The following is a 22,779-nucleotide window of genomic DNA, read 5'->3' on the forward strand; positions in this document are numbered from 1 at the left end:
CCCGCGTAGATTTTGTATACGTGCAGGCACACGTTGCACACATCGATGCGTAAACATGAATGCGCGACCTTGTGTGCGCAACAGACGTTAGGATCCAAGTAGAGTCTATAAAGATTGTACGCGAGGCGTACAAGTACGCTTCTATACGAACAGTCGATGTTTGTAAAACATCAACTCGATTACTTATCCAAATACCAAGTCATATATTCCGAACGAAATCATTAACATACACTATAAATGAACTGACGCAAAATGTTTCAAAATTTCGCGATACAACTTTAAACGATGATCTTGTGAAAAAAGATTAACGAAATATTATTCATTTACATAAAAACTATCAGTTGCTAAAACTACTGAATCTTTGATTCGTCATAAATTCACTTTGAACAATAAAAAACGATGTTGATGTAAAATTATAGAGTAAAATTTTATTCGATCACGGAACAGTTGAATTTGCAGTTGTTGATTATAAATTATTTCGTTCTATAATTTAAATTCTAATCTTTGCACAACGATCGATCGATGGACGAACGGTTTTTTATCTTTTATTTGTTGTTCGAAACTTTTTAGATAAGACATTTCCTCGTGTCCGTGGGAAACTAATATTGCCTTGTGCTAAACATAAACGATAGAAACGATGCAGAATGCCTTAAACCGAAAAGAACGTCGAAAATTACTTTAAAATGTAAAAATTGGTTTCCTCGATGCGTAAATCCAATTATCGGTGACTTAAGGTTGCAACGGAACAAACGTTCTTATCGCGTAAACGTTGGGCGGTATTTCTGGTGAAATTTGAAATTGGCGAGCGAGAAAAGAGCGCCCCTGATGCTTCGGCCCTGCGCTCGGAGTTGCGTCCCCTGTTATAAAGGGAACCCACGCGAGAGCGGGAGCTGCATACCACGGCAGCGCGTCGTTCGGTGCTCGAGGTGCCTGTCGACGTCGACTTAACGTACGCCCGACCGCGCATTGCGTTTGCAACACGCGCGTTTCCAAGTGCACGTTCGGGGGAATTTTGGCGAGCCAGTCGTCGCTGGTAAGCCGGTCAGGATGCGCAACAGGCCTGAGGAGATCGCGACGGAAGCGCGTGCACAAGTTGGGCGCAAACGGTGAAAGACGTGGAGGAGGATCGAAGCACGCCTGTATCCCGCTACGTGTTTACGTCCGCCGCTTCTGTGGTCATGGAGACGGTCGTCTGACGCGGCGATCGAGGCTACTTCTAGGCCCGTAAACGCTCCTAGGCGTGTTCGAGCATACACGAGTAACCAACCGACGCGACGTCTTGCCGGACCGCTCGCCTCCTTTCGGATCTACGGCGCAGCCGGCCAAAAACGCCGCAATTATGGTACGTGCTGTTTCCAACCAGGCTTTTTTCGCACGCGATACCGCGCCCGTGAGATCGACGACGAAACAGGTGACAACGCCTCGCGACCGGTACGCTCTTTTACGCTGGAGAAAGTTCGATCGACCGAGAAACTTCCTCGAACGAGCAACGTTAATCGCTTTATCAGCTGTCTGGAAGGAACGAGGCTCGAGCGACCGACTAACAATCCGCAATCACCTGTCGTCACAAACAAATTCTTCCTAACGATGCCCAAGTCGCGTTCGAAGCTTTACGGTCGCAGTCTCTTTCAAGTTTACCGTTACTCATCTACGTCGAACACAGTGTCTACTCTTCCTGATATCGTTCGTGTTTCGCGATCGGAACGCATACCACTCCGCGACGTTTATTATTGACGAGAGTTCGATCGTTGACGCGGCTTCGTAGAGCAAAGCGAAAAGTACGCGGTCGACTGTTAATCGATTAAAACGCGCGGTGATAATCGCGAAACGCGGCGATATCCTCTAAAAACACCGTACACGCGCGTCGTGTCAGGTGCGCATTCTCGCCGAAAATACGTGTTACTGTTATCGCCTGAACGCAATAACGAACCTGCATCGATGCTTTCGCGCGTATCGTTAATGGTTTACCTATGTTCGCAGAAGCTGACTCAAGTTTCGAATATTTATTTCTCTGCTTGCAGCGAACATCGGCAAAGATAGCGAATCGATGATATCTCTGTTATCCGAATGATCTGTTCGTAATCGGAAAGCGAACATCGACCAATTTTTCGAAACGAGAACGCGAACATGGCACTCGCAAGGATCAAGAGTTTTATCGACACGGGCCTAAAGACTGTGTCCACGCCGTTGGATCGCACTGTGAATCTGGAACCGGAAGTGGGCATTAGAATCATTCATTCGGTTAACGAGAAGGCTCTGCACGTAACTGTGCTCGGTGCCCGACACTTGCCACAGAATTTTGGCTTCACCCGAGTCAACAGCTACGTCGTCAAGGTAACGGCCAATAATTGGGACCCGGTGCCTGCACAATCATTCGCATTATCTCCTCTTACGCAACGCGACGGAATCGCCGCGCGAACGTTCGACGCTTTAATTATGTCTCTTCACCGGCCAATCTCTGGAGACAATGTCGCGCGTACTATGATCTTATCAAAAAAACGACGGGTGTGCAGAACGTACTCCTAATCCCGGTGATAGCACCGATTAAAACGAGCTTCAGATTATTATTGTTCGAATAATAACAAAGTCATTTTGTTCGACGATTCTACATAGATGGAAAAAAGTTACGTTTTGGTGAAATATTCACGATTGACCTGAATAGTTACCGTCTAGCACGCAACCGACTGTATGCTCGCGAAAGAACTCGATACCAGGAAAGAAAGTAATTCGCTTCTATTCCAGGTGAAGCTGATACCCGGAAAGGACAAGTTTGAGACAACGACGAAGAACGAGTCTTGGCCGCAATGGAACGAGGAATTCACGTTTCCTCTGCATAAAGAAACCAAGCTGAAATTTGGCAAAACGAAGGTCGTCGAGGAGGAGATCAATGGGTCCAGATTCGTTGTAGCTACTTTGTACGCGATTCTCGAGGACAAGCCGTTAATAGCGACCGACAAAAAGGAGGCGGAAAAGGACAAAACCTCGTCCCCTACAAAGGAATCTCCGAAGAAAGCAAACAAGAAAAAGGATAGTCAGGGAGGCTCTTCGGAGAGTCAGGAACCAACAAAGAGCAAGCTGTTCGGCCAATTCTTTGGCAAAGGGTCCGACAAGCAGCCAGAAACTACGACGGTCACCGAGAGGAAAATGTACGATAAAAGACGCACCGTTGGCGCGACCACCATTTCCCTGGACCCGAAAAACTTCACTTCAAAACCAGCCAAACCAAAACACTCGAGCGATACATCGACGGGAGATATGTGGAGACCGTTGAGACCGATCGCCAGTGGCATTTCCGGGGCCGAGGAGAGGGTAAATATTAGATATTCTAAACGAGGAAACGAGGGAATATGGGAATCCGTCCGATTTTTCTAAATCATCTAACCCAAATTTCTATTACTTTTTCTTTTGCAGAGGGAAAACAAGAAGGGTCAATTGGAATTGTCTCTGTGCCAAGAGAAGAACGACAAACGAGAAGAAGGCAGCGAACGATTAATTCTATCTCTGCATCGTCTGAGATGTTCTTTGCAGACGATGCACGAGCACGAGGCTCTCAAGGGACAAATGTACGTCAAGATGTCGGTGGTGGACAATGGAAGGGTTACTCACTTTTGGAAGAGCAATCGCTTCCAGCCGTGCGTGTCGATGAAATTTCCACCGGATATGGCGAGAGTCGTCGCGGACAATCCATACCAGGGAGCACTAAAAGACACGAGCTTCGTTATTAAATTCGTCTCCAAGAATAAAATGGGTAAATCGCGTCGTTTGTGAGAAAATTATGGAGAATTTCGATTTTTCTAAGCGATTTAACGGTTTCAGGAAAAAAGACAACTGTTGGACATTTTGTAATCGGGCCGGACGTAGCAGGACCTTACGGTGAACACTGGAAACAGGCTATAGCAAAACCGGGACAACAGATAACGAAATGGTTGGCATTCGAATGAGATCAAGAACAGCGGATATATCGAGAAACGAACCACCTCGATTCGTTGCTTACTCGAGTTCTCGTCACCTGTGAGCCTATTTTCGATCCGTACGGCTATTACGAATATTTTAGAGCATAGTATATGACGGAAAGTATAAATATTTGGTCGACAGTACCATTCCAAAGAATACTTAGCCGAACACCCACGAACACCAAGTACATATGCTGTTTGCATAAAGCTGCTTTCGTACAATTTATATTGCTCAGTTTTTCTTATTCAAACTTCTCACTCTTCGTTTTTATTTCTTTTTAATGCAAGTTACACGCATACGCATTTCATACATTACAATGTATATATTAAATATATATCTACAAATTTCAATCGTCCTTGGTTCCGAGGCAAACGAAAAACAAACTATCTGCCAAGAATCTACATAACACTAACCGTCCAGTAAAATATAAGTGCCTGTCAACATGAAACATGAGGGATTTAGGGAATGATCCAAAAATTACGTTTTTCTCATTAGCGAATTTGATATATCGACCGATCGAAATAGATAGACGACGTTTCGTGCTAGATACAATTCTGACGAGATAATTTCCAATTGAAAAGTGAAGGCACGACTTACGGTAAAAATGGAATAGCATTCTTTTTATCCTTTTTCAGGAAAACGAAATCATTTTTCTTTTCGTATTGACTGTAAGTAAATAACTCTCGTATGTAAGAGAATTTACGAAAACAGTAAAAAAGTATTTACTGCGCGAGCAGGATTAATTAATATTTTAAGTTACGAACACTTCCAACATTCTTTCTGCACTAACAGCGATCAATTTTGCTCATTATTTTAATTCAAGTTTTATCGAAGCTTGTTCGAAAGTATATATATTAATGTATATTACAAACTACTCTAAAATAGACCAATTACAAGTGCTCCACGATCAAAATGGAATTTTGTAAAGAATTATTTATACTATTGTAATTACATGTGTATTTTGCTATAAATGATTATACTAACAAATATTTGTAAAATCAAAACGGTTACACCAAAAAAAATTTTGTATTTACGATGTTATTAGCACACATATCTGTATATCGAAGATATATTTTATATGCAATACAACTGTTGTTATATACATATATGTACACATTACAATGATCCTTACCTATAGGTGATAAAAATATTTTTCTTGCGAATTTGTTTCGCCTCGTTGCCGAAAATAGTTTCAATACATAGAAAAACAATTCCTATACGATATAATTAACGTCTCTCCCTGTCCTACCATTAATCATTTTCAATCGTCAATTTATTGAAAAAAATGGATTAAACTGACTCGTGCAACGATAGATTTATAAATGATCCATTGCACATGAATGGACACCAGTAAAGATTAACTAACCAGATACGTGAACAAATTGGTATCGATCCTGAAGGGGTGACCAAGACATGATCATTTAATTTTGCATATAAAACTTCAAAATTTCCTATTATACGTTCAAGCTCAAATGTTCCGTGATTTTTCAATATATCGAAACTATTCCAAGGGGTACGACCAGAACAATTCTGAAATCGAAGAATAATGACCACCCTAATACGTATAAAGGTAATATTTATCTTTATTCGTTATTTTTTCCATATACATAACGGTACACGCGCGGGAATTGTGCATACTATATTTTTTATTTGTGTCGTTTAATGACTAACGACGGTTTCTCAAAGTACATATAAAAATATAAAGAACGCCATGGTTTTATACTAATACTAAGTTCAAGACATTTATAATGGACGGTATTGACAGTCTTATTTACGAAGTGTTAACCTTAACGTCGATCAAGCGTATCGACGTTTTAACATTCTTTTGTACTAGCCAAGTATAAATTGATAACTAAGTATATTACAAAGTTCCATTTTATATTAATAAAAATATATTTCTATAAAGACGCGCAACATGCAGATGCAAAATACCTCTAGAAAAAGTAAAATGTCGTATTGTACAATCATTAAAAATGTCTCACAAATAGTCTCCTAACCTCTTAATACTTTCTAATAAGGGACAAAGAGACGCATCTACGCATTCATAAAAAACAGTAGTCAAAAGTATAAAATTGCTCTCAAATAAGATTCTGTAATATAGATCTAATTTGTAACTTTTCATTGCCTGAAATTCGGATCATAAAATTGTCAGAAAACTCACTAGTAAGTACAAATAGATCTCTATACCATAAAAATGTATGTTCAGATATGTACTCCTTAGCTTATCGTATATATATAGATAACCTTTGGTTAAGATTGTTAAGCATAAACAAACATATACCAGAACGATATTATTGTAGCTGTTATAGACATTATTAAACTTCCCTGATCGCTAGATGCTGTATTACAGCCATCTTTGCTATTACAAGTACAATATTCCATAAATATGTTATAAGTTCCAGTTCTCATAAGACAAAACCGTTCGTCACCAGCGATACCTGGTTCACCCATGTAGGCACAACTACGAAAATACCTCCATATTCCATTAACTAAGAACAATGGTAAAATCCAAAACATAAGCAGAACTATTAAACATTATCTTAATTACTTCAAACGTAATGTATTCATATACCTTTTTGGCGAATTTTGCGACACATTGTAGGCCTTATGCCTGGCAAATGTTCGAGGTCTGGTTCCTGTTTGCAATTGGTAATGGGTACAGTGGTATTATCAAAAGGATCAGCGCATTTTGGATCCGAATCTGATCTGCATACCCAACACTTAATAGAATCAACTGTAAGAACATACAGGATTAATTACTATCTTTTGTTTATCGTTTTGAATCCTTCAAAAAAGGTTATTCGAAGAACGAACATAATGGTTACCTTGTTCAATGTAGCAGAGGAGTGCTAATACTGACACTAAAACACGCAAACTTATTTCTGAGGCCATTTTATGTGGAACAAGTGATCACTCTACGAGAATTCCAAATAACTCGTGTTAACATATAATGCTTAATTACTTCAAATGCCCACGCCTACGATTGACCACGCCACTGAGTCGAGAGCGCCAGGGCTGACACATACCTAGTACGTGCATACACATTCTTCCACGTCAAAAAAAAATTAAGTATAATGTTTGTTGATATATACTCGTGTTTACATGTACACAGTAAGGATCGCCCACAAATAAGTTATATAGAATTGTTATATCATGCATATTAATAACTGAGAAAATAAATGTGGTACTCGTTAGAAGCGTCACCGTTTTTTTACGTTACTGAGCATTTCGTATATGTTCGGTTTCATTCGGGTCACATGGTTACTGAATCGGGACCGCGCCCGATACGTAACAAATTCTTGCTTTTCATTATACTCGATAATATCCACTTGTAATTTAATAGTTGAAAACTAAATCACGAACAAAATATTAGTCAACTAAAATATCAACGATGCACTATATTTGGAGGAGATAACAAGCACATGACATTTTTGTCCTGATAATCTAGCAACAATTTCAATTGAAAATAGTCTCGACTATTGTTATTTGAAATATCCACAGTGTATATTTATAATAATCCTCCTCCACCTCTAAAGAGTTATATAATCTTAAAAACATGTATATTTATTATCTATTTCATGTCACGTTCTATAAACGTTTCTGTATAAATAAGTAGTTTTTACGAACAAACAAAGCTTCAGAGTCTCCTTTTGCCATTTCTAATTCATTATACATATGTAATAGATACGATCATTAATGAAAACAAGTATGTATAAAGTTTGCGAGCGTATTTAATACGAAACGGATTAACTCGCGGATTTATTTAATAAGCATTTTTTTCATTTGTTAACGGGTCATTTACTGATTTCCGTATCAGTGTTAAAATGGGACCCAGTGTTACTAGATGGCAGATTGGTGACCAATATCGGATAAAATTGTTAATAAATCCTGTACATCGTGTAAGGGAATCAAACGAATAACTGTATTCTGTGTATCTCGTTTCTGGTGTAATAGGTCGTAAAATAAAAATGCCTGGGCAGTCGAGACTCGAAATCGTATGTCGGTTGACGCAAGTTGGATTTCAGCTGTTTCGAGAGCAAGAAGGAAAGGCTCACGATGCTTAGATTCGCCTGTTTTTTCGAATCCCCGAGACTGTCCGAAGTGCAAGAGCTCACGTACATTTGGCTGTAAATTAGTGTGCGTAAATGGAGGGGCAGTTTCGTCCGGGCACCGGTCTGCTGTCTGGTAACACTGGCGGGGGCCCAGGAATCACGTGGTTCGCAGCAGCAATCGACTTGGTTTTGCGGGTGGTCCGTGACCAGAACGAGTCACAGTCGGGCCCCGGGAAAACATTTGAATGCTATACGTAAATATAAATAAATGGATTTGCCGGCATTAGCATAAGTAACTGGAAGAAGCCGCGGCTCGCGTCTCTTTGCTGTCTACCTCCCGCTCTCTGTCGTTCTCGCGAGAATGGACGTTGATTTATGCCCGATGTCCCTTTAGGTTCCTGCGGCATTCACCGTCCTACCATCCCTTTAACTTAAAAGGACACGGGTCTACGAGTGGGACGCGCGTCCATCTCGTCTCGCCGGTTGTACGTATGGGAATTAATTCCGAAACCATGAGATTCTTACTCTTTTGAATGGCACCGTTTCAATGAAACGGTAGAACCGATCCTCCAAGTGCACGCGTCAAGACTTCTTAGAGGTTCTGTTATGAGGATGGGTGCCCCAGTGAATAATAATTGCAACGTAGTAATATGCAAGGAATTGCGCGTTTCTTCTATATTCATAAAAAAGTGTCGATTGGCTGGTTATTCGAAGAACGTGGCATCTCGAAAACGCAACCAGGTAATACGACTCGGCGATATCGAAAACGAGTATAAAAAAATACTTTTCTTTACTGTATACACGGATTGTTTGTGATTTTCAGCCCGACAACCTTGAATAGATTAACATTTCGATGCGAGTGTCGAGGTTCCTGGAAGCCAGAGATCAGAGAAGAAACGCTTCTCGTTTCTGCTATAAAATCAGGGGTTTTGAGAACCGCGCTGGAAGCTTAATCTTTTTTTCTTAAAAATCATATCGTAATTTCGTGTAATCTTCTTGAAGGGTTGGGCGTGGTCAGACCGCAGAGGTACTCTGGTAGGGAACAGTGTGTGTGATTAACCGAATCTTCCAAACGATCCTCTATCCTTCTTCTATCGTGCCGCTGACGAAAGGGTAGATTTCTAAATTACGTGGCCCGCGTTGAAGAATCGTCGTGTTGCGTAAAATTGATATAACGAACAACCTAGCACCCTTGGCCAATTACCAGAGTGAAATGTTTGCGTGCAGCAGGACAATTCCCTTGTACATTCCTTTCAGACTGTTAAAAGTCGCTTCATCGATTCGACGCGTTATGTTTCATAAGAAATATGTAAATCGTTTCTACTATATCCAGACGCAGCGTAACGATACTTCCACTTTCGTCGAAGACACTAACAATCACGTTACGCAAGAAGATTAAAACACAGGTAATACGTAGTAAGGTGCGCGTCAGACGGTCCTAAAACATTAGCAACATCGACGGCGGCGATTGTTCGTTCGGTTTCATGTTTGAGCCAATCCGGTCGTAGTATGATCGTCGGATTCTGACGCGAGCATACGTTTTCCTTATCGGAGATAAAGCAAAGCTTCGGCTGAGAAAAGTCCATTTTTGGACAGGCGTCGTCTGTTCGTCGACCGTGTAAATATCCACCGACAGAGCCCCTATCAGGGAGCACCCCACCACTGCAACTCCCGCAGAATCACCCTCCACTTCCGTTCGGAATGGTAGCCACTCCTCTCAGCCTCTGTTGATACTTCCTCCTCGCGCGTGTATCTCGTCAGTCGGCTCGGAGCCACGTGCGTGTGCTCGAGAAGCTCTGTTACGAGAGTCTTCGCCAGGTCTTTCGCGATCGAAATCAGACTTCCTGGTCGTCGATCGATCCCAATCTTCCCCGAACAAACATTTCTGGACACTTCCGCGCGGAACAATTACCGAGAAAATTGGAAAAATTCGATCGTTTCGCGTCACTGTGCGCGAATACCCTATCGATCAAACCTTTCGAACGAAAGGACGAAGAATCGATCGATCGATTGAACGATTCGCGAGTAAGAATTTGCTTGGAAACTCTCGAGGACGAATCTTGTGAAAGAGTCGGTTGTGTTTTCTGTAAACGTCGAGAAAGAAAAGTATGGAGTCTAACTGGAGGACGCGAAGCGTTCGGTGTAATATGTACCGATTCGTCCGCGTCGTCGGCTCAGACAGCGAGAACGAACCGCGCCGTCTCGACGGTGCGACGTCTCGTGTCTAAAACGACCAGGAAACCCAAACTCAAAGACAGATGGTGGAAGCAGGGAGGACTAAAAATATCGGCCGTTGGCACGCCGTTGGCTCGCTGTACTTCAACTTGAACGATTTCACCGGCTGGAGAACGGAGCGTTCCATGGCCGAGCGTCGGCTTTAATCACACCGAGAACTCCCAGACCGCGAGCCATTCGAAGGGAGGATTCTCGATGTTGCGCGCGGTCGACTCCCTTGGGGGATCTCGTCGCGAGATTTACTCGGTGCTAGTTCTTGTCGTTGATCGTTGGATTCCAAACACGAGGCTCCGCAGGCTATAGCAGCGGATAGAAAATAAAAATAAAAACGTGGCAAACGGCCCGAAGAAAGCTGAGCCCGTCGTCTTGAAACCAACAGCCTCGATAAATATCTGTCTTGGCGCGGCGAAACTTGGAACGATCCGTTTCTTTGGAAAGCTGGAGCATGGACAGAACGGGCAGGGTAAGCGTTTTACGTTATTTAAGGAGTCAAGCTCTATGGGAGTTTGATTTGTTCCGACCAGACCTCGATTCTCCGATTCTCGGTGAAACAGGAGAGACATGCTAGACGTCGTGAATCGTATCCACTTTCACGGTGTTACATAAAGAATTGCAGCGTAACGTATACTCCAGCAGCTAGGTACATATATTGGTATATTGCGCGAAGGTTCGCGATATTCTGCTGATTTTTCGCTATGGAACGTGCCTCGCCATTTCTGCGTTCTACTCGGTTCTCTCTTTATCGCTCGATCGGTCTACCATAATTTTACGCATTCAACCACTTTCGCCCGATTCATCGATTCGATCGCTTTTACGTTCGCGAGTGGAATCGTTGAACCAAAGCGATCGTAAGCGAGTCAAGAAATATCAGTTTGCGAGTACGAGTATACGTTCGACCGAATAGACGAAACTCGGATTAGTTTGCTCGAGAACGGGAAGCCTTGCTCCCTCTAATTAACGGTTTCGGTAAAATCTGATATTAGCTCCAGAATATAGTAACAACTTCTCTTAAAGAACATCGGCCGGTAACAGTCTAGTATAATAGTAGAATTCTGAATGTAGACGTCTGGAAAAACGTTAATAGCACGGCTGGTCCTGATCGGTGGTTTCAGCTACAGAGGATCAACAGCAGGAAACCAGGAGCGGGACTCGAGCGATCGCCCTGAAGCCTCCGGTTCCTGTTGGCTCGCGGATGACACGCGATCATCGTCATCGAGGGAATCAATCGTAGCCGAGTTCTTTCGCCGATGGTGTTTTACGGCGCGGTTGTTTGAAATTCTTCGCGCAGAGTCGCGGCCATATTTATTGACCCGCGCGGTGTGCGTACGCGCTCGCGAGTTCACGCACGTAGAATCACGCGCACGCCTCCTCGCGAAGAGGCCGAAGGAAGTCAGAGGGACGAACGTAGACGAGCAGACGAGCAGACGAGCAGAGGAGGAGCGAGCGAGAGGCATCGTGAAAACGAAGCTGACCGTGGTTCGTCGACGAGGTTCCACGGAGGGACGAGCACGCGGCACGTCGCGATCATGAAGCGATGCATCCGCAACAGGAGCATCGGCCCGTTTCGTCGACCAACTGTCTACGCCGGCTGCCCCCACTGGGAGTTATCGACTTACCGGGCATGATCGGTCGCCTGCCAGGCCCGAACGCATTTTTTCGCATCGTACTTCTCTTTCTGACCATCGGAACTGTCCTCTGCGTCAATCATACCTCGGTGAGTACCTTACCTCGGTGACGTATTGTACTGTACGAAACATGAAGCTACACAGTCGATGATCCTGCCTGGTTAGGGCCAACCTCGATCATCCTCTAATCTTGCTATTCGAGTCCTAAGAGCGGCGTGTACGAAGGGGACGTTTTCGAGACAGTGGAAGACAAGATCTATCTCGAACAAGTTCGATCGGTCGATTTTTTGATAATCGAAGATACTCGCGCGCTAAGAATTCCTTCGTTCTTGCGACTATCGGTATCTAGATATTCCTAGTATTCGGGACACAAGGTACTTTCTAAATTCTCCCGCGTTTTTCTATCTTTGTACGCGTCCGATGCAGAATTCGATACCACGACGATCGAAAAGAAACCATACCGCCGAGCAAAGCTTTCGACTGCCGTACCAACTCGGACCACGTTTCACTAGCTTCGTTGTCAGCGAGGAAATCCGATCCAAAAATATCGTTTTCATACCGTGCACGCGTAATTGAGCACGCGTAATTAACAAACGTCAAAAAAAAAATGTTCTGCAAATCGCAGGAACGACGTAGCGTAACGAATGCATATTAATCTTCTTAATTAAAGCCAGGATACCTCGCGTGCGTATAGACGAGAGTTGTATTTTTTTCCAGGGACTAAGTGCAACCCAGAGATTTTCGCGTCGACTCGATACACCGATATCGACAATTCTTTTCGCGATTGCGAGATTTTCGATCTCGACGATCGTAAAGCCGCGTAGTAGAACGAAACAGAATATTAAACGCGTTAAATGTACCGTACTATCGATACTTGTATATTTCAAACGCGCGCGTGACCATTCGACGCTGACTCGAGCTCGACGTAGCTGAAAAACGCGCAGTTTGCATACGTTGCTCAAATTCGGTGAACAGATATACGACACGCGGGACGAGTATCCAACGGAGAAACTAAAAATGTGCATTTATGCTTTGAGCCGTGTTGCATCGTTAACGATAATGTCTCGTTTCATCAACCGTTACGGAATATTAGAATCTGGCTTCAGAGCTCGCAGCTACGGTTCTCGGGTTACCACCCACAGTCCCACGAAACATCAAAGATCAACATTCGAGCTCGACACATACACCAAGCTTTTTCGTCCCGATAATATCTTCTCGCGACTACGGCAGACGGAATTTATATTTAGGACGTTGTTTCTGTCTGGATCGTGATGTTTTCGCGCACGGAACGCGTCGCGTCGCGTCTCTTTTCGACCGTAAATCCGCGAATCGGTCTCACCTGGTTATCAAACGCGCTAAACTCGAAGACGGTAAGGGGCTGTATGCGGAAGAACAGGTATCGAATAGAGCATCGATAAGCATTTATTCGAATTTCTCTCTTATCTGGCGTAACTGATCAATTTATGGTTCGATCTCTTGGTCTGGAATCACAGATAGCAGCGGGCAGATTCTTCTTCCTTTCTCTTGTAACATTACACATATCGCTATCGTAAAGTCTCGCTTATGGGCAACGATCGAGCCGGGATCGCGAAAGTTCGTTCCTCCAGAATGTTCCAAGGACATGGTTGGTGTACAATCGAAGATTGCAACCAGACAAAATATTTCGTATTAACGGTACCGTTTCTCGAACTCTTTGTTTTTCAACGTTCATCTTGAGAAACTTAAAATTTTACCCAACACGTATTTCCCCTATACGTTCGTCGATTAATAATCCATTCCCGCCCGATCGTTAACGGTAGTATGCGACGGAAGAGAATCGACCAATACGGTTAACAAAAAGAGATCGCGTCGTCGTCCATCCTGACCATTGTTTCTTCCAGTAGCGTAAAGACACGAGCAGAAGAATGTATCGAAGGTAACTTCCGGTCTGCCGTGTCCCGATGCTTTCCGCGGCTCTTACGAACGGGCAACTCATTCTCTGATTAATAGCGACGCCCTTTGGCAAACATGGTCGAGATGAAAGAAAGTTTCTAGTTGCGTAGTAATGGCGACTGACCCCGGGGACTCGAAAGCAACCGTGCACGGATTTCTTGGACGATCCGTGGAGAAACTTCCTGTCGCAAGGTCCGCGGAGATGCGCTCGACTCTCTCGTGATCGCCAAAATAATTGACCGCTATTCAGAGGAGATGACAAGCGAGTCAACTGCAACGGATTTTTCCAAGATTAATAATTGCGATAATCATCGTTTTGCGAGAAGTTATCGAGAACGCAAAACTAAATAATACGATGATTTTAGATCGTAGATTTTCTAAACTAAAGACGGTGGCAGCGTTAGACGGTTGTTTATCGTTTGGCGTTTGGTTCCTTTGGCACCCCGAAGAGATTCTTTCCTTCGCGAGGTAGCTCGATTACCTTCATATCGGATATCGTGACGATTATCGCGTCGAGCTACAGCCGTTGCAGGACAGGAAGTATGTTAACCTCGCGGTGGGGAAAAAGTTGTCGCAACGAGGGTACGAACACGGACGGTTAAAAGGAAGGGAACGCGAGCGAGAGAACGAGGAAAAGGTCGCGTAAAGTTCTTCTGGTTCCTGCGCGTCCTACCGATTCCATTCACCTTTCGTAGCACGTAAATCGCAGCTTGGAAAGCCTCGGTGCTCTCAGTCGAGGGTTGATCGCTCCGAAATTCGACAGAGTTTGCGGCATCCACGCGCGGCTAGAAGTATAATATTTATCGGCGACTAATACACGTGACATTGTACCTTTACTTGGGGGTTTAGCAATCGTTCAACGGGGAATGGGAACCTACCGGAACAAGTTATTCCGGTATAACTTGCACCGCGTACAAAGAACTGCCCCCCATTAATATTGTGTATTAAATACATCTCGTTTTCTGCTCCGTCGATTTAACGATTCCCGCGAATCGGATGGCGTGTTTTCTAAACGAAGTAGTTCTGTCTGCTGTGCTCGCTCGAATCGGAGACCTTATTTTCGAATCTACGACTATGCTAGTTTCTTAATCGAATGATTCGATAGGGAGAAACGCGGTCTAAGAGTAACGGAATAGGAAGCAGCGGTGGCACGGCGATGAAGACGCCGGTCCGGAAATAACCACGACCGTAAACGCAAGTCGGACGCGTACACGCGAACAGAAACAAGAAAAAGAGAAACGGCGCCGTTTAACGGTCGTCGTTGAAGAAACACGCCAGGTGACTACCCCCGATGGCTGCTCTACGAGTCCCCCCTAACGGCTAGCTTTATGGTTTCACGGTTCGAGATCCCCGACTCGAACTGTAATCTCGCGAATTAAGAATCGTCGTTAATACCCGACCAGAAATAGCACCTTTTTCGGAAACCAAGCGAAGCGATGCCAAGCAACGTCTCGTTTCTGAACGGTACTGGAACGCCAGGGAAATTGAGTAAACGCTGTGCAAGAAGAACGCGCGTCGCATTCGACGAATTAATTATCATCTCATTACGTCGTCGAACGTGATTTTAAATCAACGGTCCTGTCGATGCCCAACGTTAACAATGGCTCTAGTACATTTTTTAACAGCTACGTCGCAATATTTTAAGTGTTTCGTTTAAAAAAAAACAAAAATTTGACGGACGATGAATGCCTATTTCGAAATCGAGCAATTTTTTAAGAAACTTAACTATCACGTTTTCAATTCCAATTTTGACCATCGGTTTTGCAAACCTCGGGACTGGAAAGTACAAGCCGCGGGGAAACGTTTCATTAGTCAACTAGAGTGGGCGAACAATCGCGTTGTGCTCTTCATTGGACAAGGGAGACAGTAAATCACGCGATGATCTCATCACGGCATTAAGATATTTCACGAGAGAGAGCGAGGTATATATACAAAGGCGTTAAAGTTGCAGGGGACACGATACACGGAGCGACCGCGCTACGCTATCGTGGCTTGCAATAAATTCCGTGGGAGTCTCGTACAACCGACGTTCTTCCGACATATAACACGTTTAAGCGTTCCGTGGCGTGGTTTAGGGTTATCGAGAAACACGGTAGCAGCGAGCGTAGAAATCAAACGAATCATTCCGAGGACAGATCTTTGGGACGGCGTGTATATTTTCCACTCTATTTAGAGCGAAACAAAGTAATTTGCTTCTGGAAAATATGTACCGTGAGAAACTCTCACTATTCTCTTGGGAGTTTTCTGTCTAATTGAATAAGAACGGTTGAAACGATCGACGGGATCGATCGTTGGTCGTCTCGATCAGGCACGTTTCTTTAGTTAGACGATCTGTGCGTTCGCGGAAAGAACCAACGTCGCATAGCGAGTATCGTTTCGTTGAATCGTCGCGAATAAGATAAGCGTAAACGGACTCGCGTCGCCCTTCCGGTGTTCTCTTAACCGTATGATTACTACTGTTCTTTAACGAGGACCGCGGAATGTTTTTGGAAACGAATTAAACGATAGCGACTCAATGTTTGCTAGCGGGATAAGAACCTCGAATACCATAGATTAGTCACCGAGAAATATCGTAAAACGTTTGGTTCCATAGAGGAAGAATAGGAGAACAAGGCGCTAGGAAGCAAAGCGAACGATGGTAAACTGATCGGCGTAAGTATTCGTTGGCGGAATTCTCACGAATGTAACATACGCAGCACGATTTACGCGATGTCGCGCCGCGGCCCGAGACGTCATCCTGACCATAGTAGGTGGACGAAGACCTTGGCCTTCGGATCGCTCGCACGAGGACATAAATCAGACCGCGATCTCGCCATAGCGAGCGTTCCATCGGCCAGGAGTCCCTGTATTAAATCCATGGTAGTCCACCGGCGAAGAAATCTCCGGCCATTTTCGGACGTTGAACGCTCCAACCACGCTACCATCTAGGGTATAGTCGGGGCGTCAGCTCGCGAAACGAATGTCATTGCTTCCGAACCTTATCCATCTTCTTTGGCGTGTTGGTTGCTCGGTTGGTTCGGAAGCTGCCTCTTTCCATGGCTACACGACAATCCGTTTTTTTACACCCGGCCCTTTTTACCGGACCTTCTTTGCGACCACTGCATCGTTCGGTGCCTCGGACGAAAATTTATTTCTTCTTTTATTCGTTGCTTGTAAAACGAGGTTCTTTCGTCTTTTAATTATCATTTCGAGGCATCGGCGAAAGTAGTTCTGTTCTCGTCACAGTATTCTACGAGCCACCCATGATCTTAAATTATCTACCGAATATTAAAAATATTACCGATTTCCGGCTTACAACGCGCGTCTATCTTTACCATGATTTTCTCGGTAATAAACAACGTTTCACGAAACAAATGCTCGTTGTAGTCGAGTACAGTTATAAAGTACAAAGAATCATGCACAGGTGCAGAACATGGCGCATAAATGGTGGAATGTGTCTTGGTAGGGTGCCGTTCAGGGATGCAGCGATTTGAATGCGAAACGGTATTAAACCTGCATACGTAATGCCAGTGAATCATTTGCGGCACGGCCCTCAAGAATTCTCGGAACGCTGCGCAAGTCGAATGCACAACTTTTATCCGCCGTAACGTTCGTCCTACCTTTGGTAAAACTTTTCGAAATCTGTCTCCCTGCAGACCGGTACCAGCTTTTTATCCGACATCTTCGACGACCAACCGATACCTCCTCTCCGTCTTCATCCCTCGAAATTACTTGCCCTTTACCCGGAACGCGGTTTTTGTGCCCGCGTCAGGGAGAACGAAGGCACCGCGGACTTTAGCCTAGTTTGGCCATGTCCAGCACACCGCATACAAATTCCTCTCCTCGTCTTCTACCTGTCCCCGAGCCGACTCTCGCTTTTTTCCTTTCGACGTCGATCCGCGAGGGAAGCGACAAATTTCTAATGCCACGAATCTCGGATGTCCTTAAGTTTTCGATGGTTCGGCGTTATTTCATGTATAATAATTCCGATTAAACGTACAAACGCTACGTAACGCTAAAAGAAACAATTAGATGTTCCATTTAGCGACGAACCTCCCTGTATAATGTACTCGGTATCGTACGATTGTCCATTCAGTGTTGGATTACTTAAGACGCTCGGCCTCGATGAGGCAACTGTCCCGGGTCTCGCTTCTCTATTGTTTAGGATAATGAGGAACGTGGGCCGTCGAACGGAGGGTGTGATCCGTGCCAGTTGCAGTTTGGTCGATCGAGGAGCTCAACTCTGATCGTCGATCGAAAATCCATGCGAGGGCCTAAAGGGAGCTTTCTGACTACGATTACACGGCGCGTAGGTGCGCAGACACGGTGACATTGCGTAACGCGCGATTAGCGATGCCGGTAGTTAGGTCGCGATGCCATTTACGAGCCGGCAAATTGAGTTTAGCGCTGCGTGCTGAGCGTTACAGCCTTGGGGAATGCTGGACGATACCGAGCGCGAGCACCGTCAGCAAACACTGCTCTATTAACTCTTTGCTTAAGAACGAGTAATTGTCCGACCGTTTTTGCCCTGATCTCTCTTTACGACGAACGATCTGCGCCGAAGACCCGATTACGTTTCCACGGGGTCTTCTTGTCGCCGTCTGGACATTTGCACGTACCAAAACGGATCGTTAAACTTTTATTTCATGGAACTGATCGGCAGCTCTTTCGATCTTCTAAACCAGTATGACTCAGTTCTTCGATCGACTTTTCACACGTACAATCACAAAACGTGTTAAGAAGCTAGACTATCTTGACCAAAGTACGAGGGATTTCTTAGTTTGAAATTACCAAAAGATGTGTTTCGTCCGTTCGTACGCATTTCGAAAGTCGTTGCAACAGTTAACGCGTTCGATCGCATCAACGGTCTAAGTAGTAGTTAATTCGATTCGTATTTGTTACTTTAAAATTGTTTTTGCAGCGATTTGCTTACATAACGGACATACGTTCTGCGACAGAATTACTTTTCCTCGTATGTGTCGCTCGATGTCGGAACTGCATCTAAAAACTATTTCAGGTTCATGCATTATATCGACTAGTAAAAAATAAACATTTTCGATTGCAGATATTTTTATATTCGCGTGTGATATTTTCTATACTATACAGGGTGTTCGGTCACACCTGGGAAAAATTTTAATCGAAGATTCTAGAGGCCAAAATAAGACGAAAATCAAGAATATCAACTTGTTGATGAAGGTTTCGTTAAGAAGTTATTAACGTTTAAAGTTCCGCCCGTACTGAATTTTTTTCTCGAAAACGCGCAGGATTTCGAGGGTATGTATATTTGCCAAAAGTGATTGTAATTGACCCTTGCAACCGAAAATAAATTTTCCAAAACAATTTGTAATTTTTTTTTTTCGCCGAAATATTTGTCCACCTTCCTGAATTTTTTTCTCGAAAACGCGTAGGAATTCGAGGGTATGTGTAATAACCAAAAATGATTGTAATCGACCCTTGCAAACGAAAATAATTTTTTCAGAACGATTTGAAAGTTTTTTTTTTGTTGAAAGGCACCTAATTAAATTTTCGGTAAGGAATTTTTTTCTCGAAAATGCGTAGGGTTTCGGAGGTATGTGTAATGACCAAAAGTGATTTTAATTGACCCCTGTAACTAAATATAATTTTTTTAGTATGATTTAAAATTTTTTAATTTAATTTTTCAATAACTTTTTAACGAAGCTTCAATCAAGAAATTGATATTCTCGATTTTCGTCTTATTTTGGCCTCTATAATCTCCCATTAAAATTTTTCCCAGGAGTGGCCGAACACCCTGTATATCGAAAATCGCGTTTCGTTGGTTTTCCCTTTGGATATTCGTGATTAATTGTAGTTTGGTTTATGTAAATTTTAGAATGGGAACAGAACATTCGTGACCGACGAGTACGATAATACAAGCTGGATACGTGTGAACGTTCAAGATTCTGTTGCGGAACATGTGTCGAAAAACAGTAAGTTCTTTTTTCTTTTTGAATTTCTCGTTAGCCACTTTAGATAGCTTTGAATACTATACGACACAAAGAACAGGTTGTAATTTCCACATAACATTGCATGTGAAACGACAAAAGAAATATCATTATAATATATTATTACGATACTCTTTTGTTGACAGGATCCACGAAACTGTTCTTTACAAACTGGAGCGAATGGTCGGTGTGCGACCGCCATTGCACGCAGAATCGCGTTCGAAGGTGTAGAGCGAAAAATAAATGTGGATCCACGATACACAGGGTGCGTTTCGATCTTTGCCCATTTTTTGAGTTTTTATGTTTAAAAATAATTAATTTACCGAATATCCTGTAGGAAGAACGTACCTGTCGACACAACAGAAAGGGTAGATGGAGACGATGCAAGCAACGACAGAGGCGAGGACATAGGCGAAAGGATAAATTCCACGTAGTACAGGTGAGATTTTAAACGCAATTATTTGTGTTCGATTTTTATGAACCGGGCAAAGGTGTCACAGTGTAAATTAATATTTGGTACGCTTAAACCCGAGAATTTTATTTTCTTTCTCTACGCGGTAACGCGTCGTAATCGCTACAAGTGTTAAGATTTTTCGAGTCCCGGGGCTAGGGAATCGTATAAAAAATGAGATCCATCGAGCCCCAGTAAGGCCCGGTGCTAGTAACTTATTTTTAAAAGTTTCCTATGACATCAGTTGCCTAAGAAGGAAGCTGAGCCTAGACAAGGGGAACGAAGAGGCAAGGATGTCAAAGAAAAATCGGTAGGCCATTATGGAAAATGGAGCAAATGGTCACCTTGCACGAGGCTGTGCACCACTCAACGTCACAGGTGAAATGTTCAAAATGTTTTCATCTATTTAAGCGATCGTACACGTCTCAACTGTCACAGTATTTTTAATTCCTATAAAATCGTTAAAGGTGGTGCAAGAAACCCGGAATCTGCGGGCGCGACGTAATAAGAGAGACCGCATATTGCTACGTGGAGGGTAGTTTCTGCCAAAGATGGATACACCGAAAGATTCGGGAGAGTCAAGAAGAAGATAGCGACGGTGAATATCAGGATTTTTACAATACATCCAAATAACTTGCTAATTTTTCTAGAAAACTATATCGGAATAATTTACTCGCAGACATAGTTTTGGACGAGTTCGAGTTGAATCCCAACACTGTCGACAGTTTTCTTCCCGAGAAGAGTGCACACTCTTGGAAGTGTGGACTGCCGAGCACTCAAAAGAATTCTCGATTGTCTTATTTTATGAGGATCATTGGTGGACGTCCGGCAATTCGTGGAAGTTGGCCTTGGCAGATCGCCGTATTAAACAGATTTCGTGTAAATTCTTTATCGTTTAAAAATTATGCATCAACGATCGATAATGCTTCTTTCCATTTCCCACTGAAAGAGATATTTTTATAGGAGGCCTTTTGTGGAGGTACTTTGATCTCGTCGAGATGGGTATTAACTGCGGCTCATTGCATCAAAAAACGTCTTTACGTTCGCATTGGGGAACACGATTTGACGGTGAAAGAGGGCACCGAGTTGGAGTTGAGAGTAATTTTTTTTTGTCAGATCTCTATCAAGTACTTTACAATGCTGTAGAACATTATAAAGTACACGATATAATGAATAATAAAATTACCTTCGTTATCCTGAGTAGCTAACACTGCAACTTTCGATTTTCATTTAGGTGGATTCGGTTACGATACACCCTGAGTACGATGCCGATACCGTGGATAATGACGTAGCGATGCTGCGACTTCCAATAGCATTGACTCCGTCTCCGTCAAGAGGAATTGTTTGTCTTCCTGCTCCTAACCAGCCTCTGCCTGTTAATCAACTATGTACCATCATTGGTTGGGGAAAATCGCGAGTCACCGATCATTTTGGCACCGATGTTCTTCATCAGGCTCAGGTACTCGAATTTATTTATTCGTATCTTTCGAAACATCCCGATTCTTTAACTCGTTAATCACCCATTTTTTTAGAGGCTTCGTATCTTACAGCTACACAGTTGGGTGATGTTTTTTGTTAGTTGGTTTTCGAGTCCCCTCGCCGTTATTCTAGTAGTTAAATTAAACTTAATTCTTAAGCTACTGTCCAACGTTTAGTCGTTTCTCAATTTCTCTTTAACGGCTAAAATAAGACATTTTCTGATTGATTTTTTTGTTTCAGATACCAATAGTGTCCGCGGAAGCGTGTCGTGACGTATACATGGACTACACGATCACGGACAACATGTTCTGCGCTGGTTATAGACGCGGAAAAATGGACTCGTGCGCAGGAGACAGCGGAGGTCCGCTCCTTTGCCGAGATCCCCGAAAATCTGATCATCCGTGGACTATTTTCGGCATTACCAGTTTTGGCGAAGGATGTGGAAAGCGGGGAAAGTTCGGAATATACGCCAGACTGTCGAATTATGTTCGCTGGATTGTCAGAGTGATGAAGGAAACTGACGAGTTTGTTTAACGAATTACAGACACGTGTACGTCTTCCTGTCCAATTGCTGTGCTCCGAGTCAATTATTCATAAACTCACGTTGCTAAGAACAATCTAACAGGAATCTATTTTAGAGCTATCGAACCGATCGTTGTATATTTTCTTTAAAATTCCCATCGTTTACTTGTCCTCTCTAACCAAATCGGTAGGACTTGTATGAAATTAAAAACGACCGTTCCATACAACAACTCGATAAGATAAAGAAGTCGACGACAAAGAGAAAAGCTTTATTTTCAACAAATTAAAGGTTTACACGGCCCAACGATCTATTTTATTTTATACTTTTTATTAAATTATACGAAATTTACCGTGGAAAATAGGAGCTTAGCTGGATTTTTCCTGACACGGACAGTGCTTCGATATATTCGTATTTTTTTTTCCAGTGGATAACGACAACCCGAACGAACACTCTCCGTTGGATCGGACCGTTTCAATTGAATTTGCATTTTGAGAAATCCATTTCAGGATGCTGCTCCATGAACCTGGAACATAAAACGGATCGCTTCTAGATGTCTATAGACTGGAAAATTTACGAATTTTCCCAC

General features: G+C 43.3%; 4 protein-coding genes across 4 annotated transcripts in view; 2 read left to right on the plus strand and 2 right to left on the minus strand.

Annotated features, from left to right (window-relative positions):
* The first annotated feature begins 911 nt into the window (after positions 1–911).
* LOC122401602 lies at positions 912–4,975 on the plus strand. The gene is made up of 5 exons (XM_043403834.1): positions 912–1,342; positions 2,022–2,334; positions 2,743–3,309; positions 3,412–3,748; positions 3,817–4,975. Exons 2-5 carry the CDS (start codon positions 2,128–2,130, stop codon positions 3,939–3,941), a joined length of 1,236 nt encoding a protein of 411 aa, XP_043259769.1. The 5' UTR covers positions 912–1,342; positions 2,022–2,127; the 3' UTR covers positions 3,942–4,975.
* Positions 4,976–5,517: 542 nt separating this feature from the next.
* Positions 5,518–6,958, minus strand: LOC122401615. The gene is made up of 3 exons (XM_043403850.1): positions 6,780–6,958; positions 6,527–6,688; positions 5,518–6,443 (listed from the first exon to the last, which is right to left on the minus strand). Exons 1-3 carry the CDS (start codon positions 6,844–6,846, stop codon positions 6,214–6,216), a joined length of 459 nt encoding a protein of 152 aa, XP_043259785.1. The 5' UTR covers positions 6,847–6,958; the 3' UTR covers positions 5,518–6,213.
* A 2,694-nt stretch (positions 6,959–9,652) lies between these two features.
* On the plus strand, positions 9,653–22,503 carry LOC122401637 (coagulation factor VII). Its single transcript, XM_043403881.1, has 11 exons — positions 9,653–10,704; positions 11,354–11,955; positions 19,629–19,725; positions 19,887–20,005; positions 20,078–20,179; positions 20,436–20,569; positions 20,659–20,789; positions 20,871–21,070; positions 21,155–21,289; positions 21,426–21,650; positions 21,911–22,503. Exons 2-11 carry the CDS (start codon positions 11,776–11,778, stop codon positions 22,202–22,204), a joined length of 1,617 nt encoding a protein of 538 aa, XP_043259816.1. The 5' UTR covers positions 9,653–10,704; positions 11,354–11,775; the 3' UTR covers positions 22,205–22,503.
* Positions 22,477–22,779, minus strand: part of LOC122401638 (nuclear migration protein nudC) — a 51,217-nt gene continuing 50,914 nt past the window's right edge. The window contains exon 7 of the mRNA XM_043403882.1: positions 22,477–22,716. Coding sequence (XP_043259817.1) covers positions 22,665–22,716 — 52 coding nt within the window. The 3' untranslated portion in view covers positions 22,477–22,664. The remainder of the gene's footprint in view (positions 22,717–22,779) is intronic.

This window comes from Colletes gigas, unplaced genomic scaffold, assembly GCF_013123115.1.
Source record: "Colletes gigas isolate AHSC1104 unplaced genomic scaffold, ASM1312311v1 Colletes_gigas_Sc00026, whole genome shotgun sequence".
NCBI lineage: Eukaryota > Metazoa > Arthropoda > Insecta > Hymenoptera > Colletidae > Colletes > Colletes gigas.

Bases quoted from the DNA above. Each gene is read 5' to 3' on its own strand.
- LOC122401615 (XM_043403850.1), bottom strand. From the start codon at position 6,846: ATGGCCTCAGAAATAAGTTTGCGTGTTTTAGTGTCAGTATTAGCACTC. The intron at 6,689-6,779 runs GTAACCATTATG...ATGTTCTTACAG, and splicing joins CCTCTGCTACATTGAACAAG to TTGATTCTATTAAGTGTTGG. The intron at 6,444-6,526 runs GTATATGAATAC...CATTGTTCTTAG, and splicing joins TCGCAAAATTCGCCAAAAAG to TTAATGGAATATGGAGGTAT.
- LOC122401637 (XM_043403881.1), top strand. From the start codon at position 11,776: ATGCATCCGCAACAGGAGCATCGGCCCGTTTCGTCGACCAACTGTCTA. The intron at 21,290-21,425 runs GTAATTTTTTTT...ATTTTCATTTAG, and splicing joins GCACCGAGTTGGAGTTGAGA to GTGGATTCGGTTACGATACA. The intron at 21,651-21,910 runs GTACTCGAATTT...TTTTTGTTTCAG, and splicing joins ATGTTCTTCATCAGGCTCAG to ATACCAATAGTGTCCGCGGA.
- LOC122401602 (XM_043403834.1), top strand. From the start codon at position 2,128: ATGGCACTCGCAAGGATCAAGAGTTTTATCGACACGGGCCTAAAGACT. The intron at 2,335-2,742 runs GTAACGGCCAAT...CTTCTATTCCAG, and splicing joins TCAACAGCTACGTCGTCAAG to GTGAAGCTGATACCCGGAAA. The intron at 3,749-3,816 runs GTAAATCGCGTC...TAACGGTTTCAG, and splicing joins CGTCTCCAAGAATAAAATGG to GAAAAAAGACAACTGTTGGA.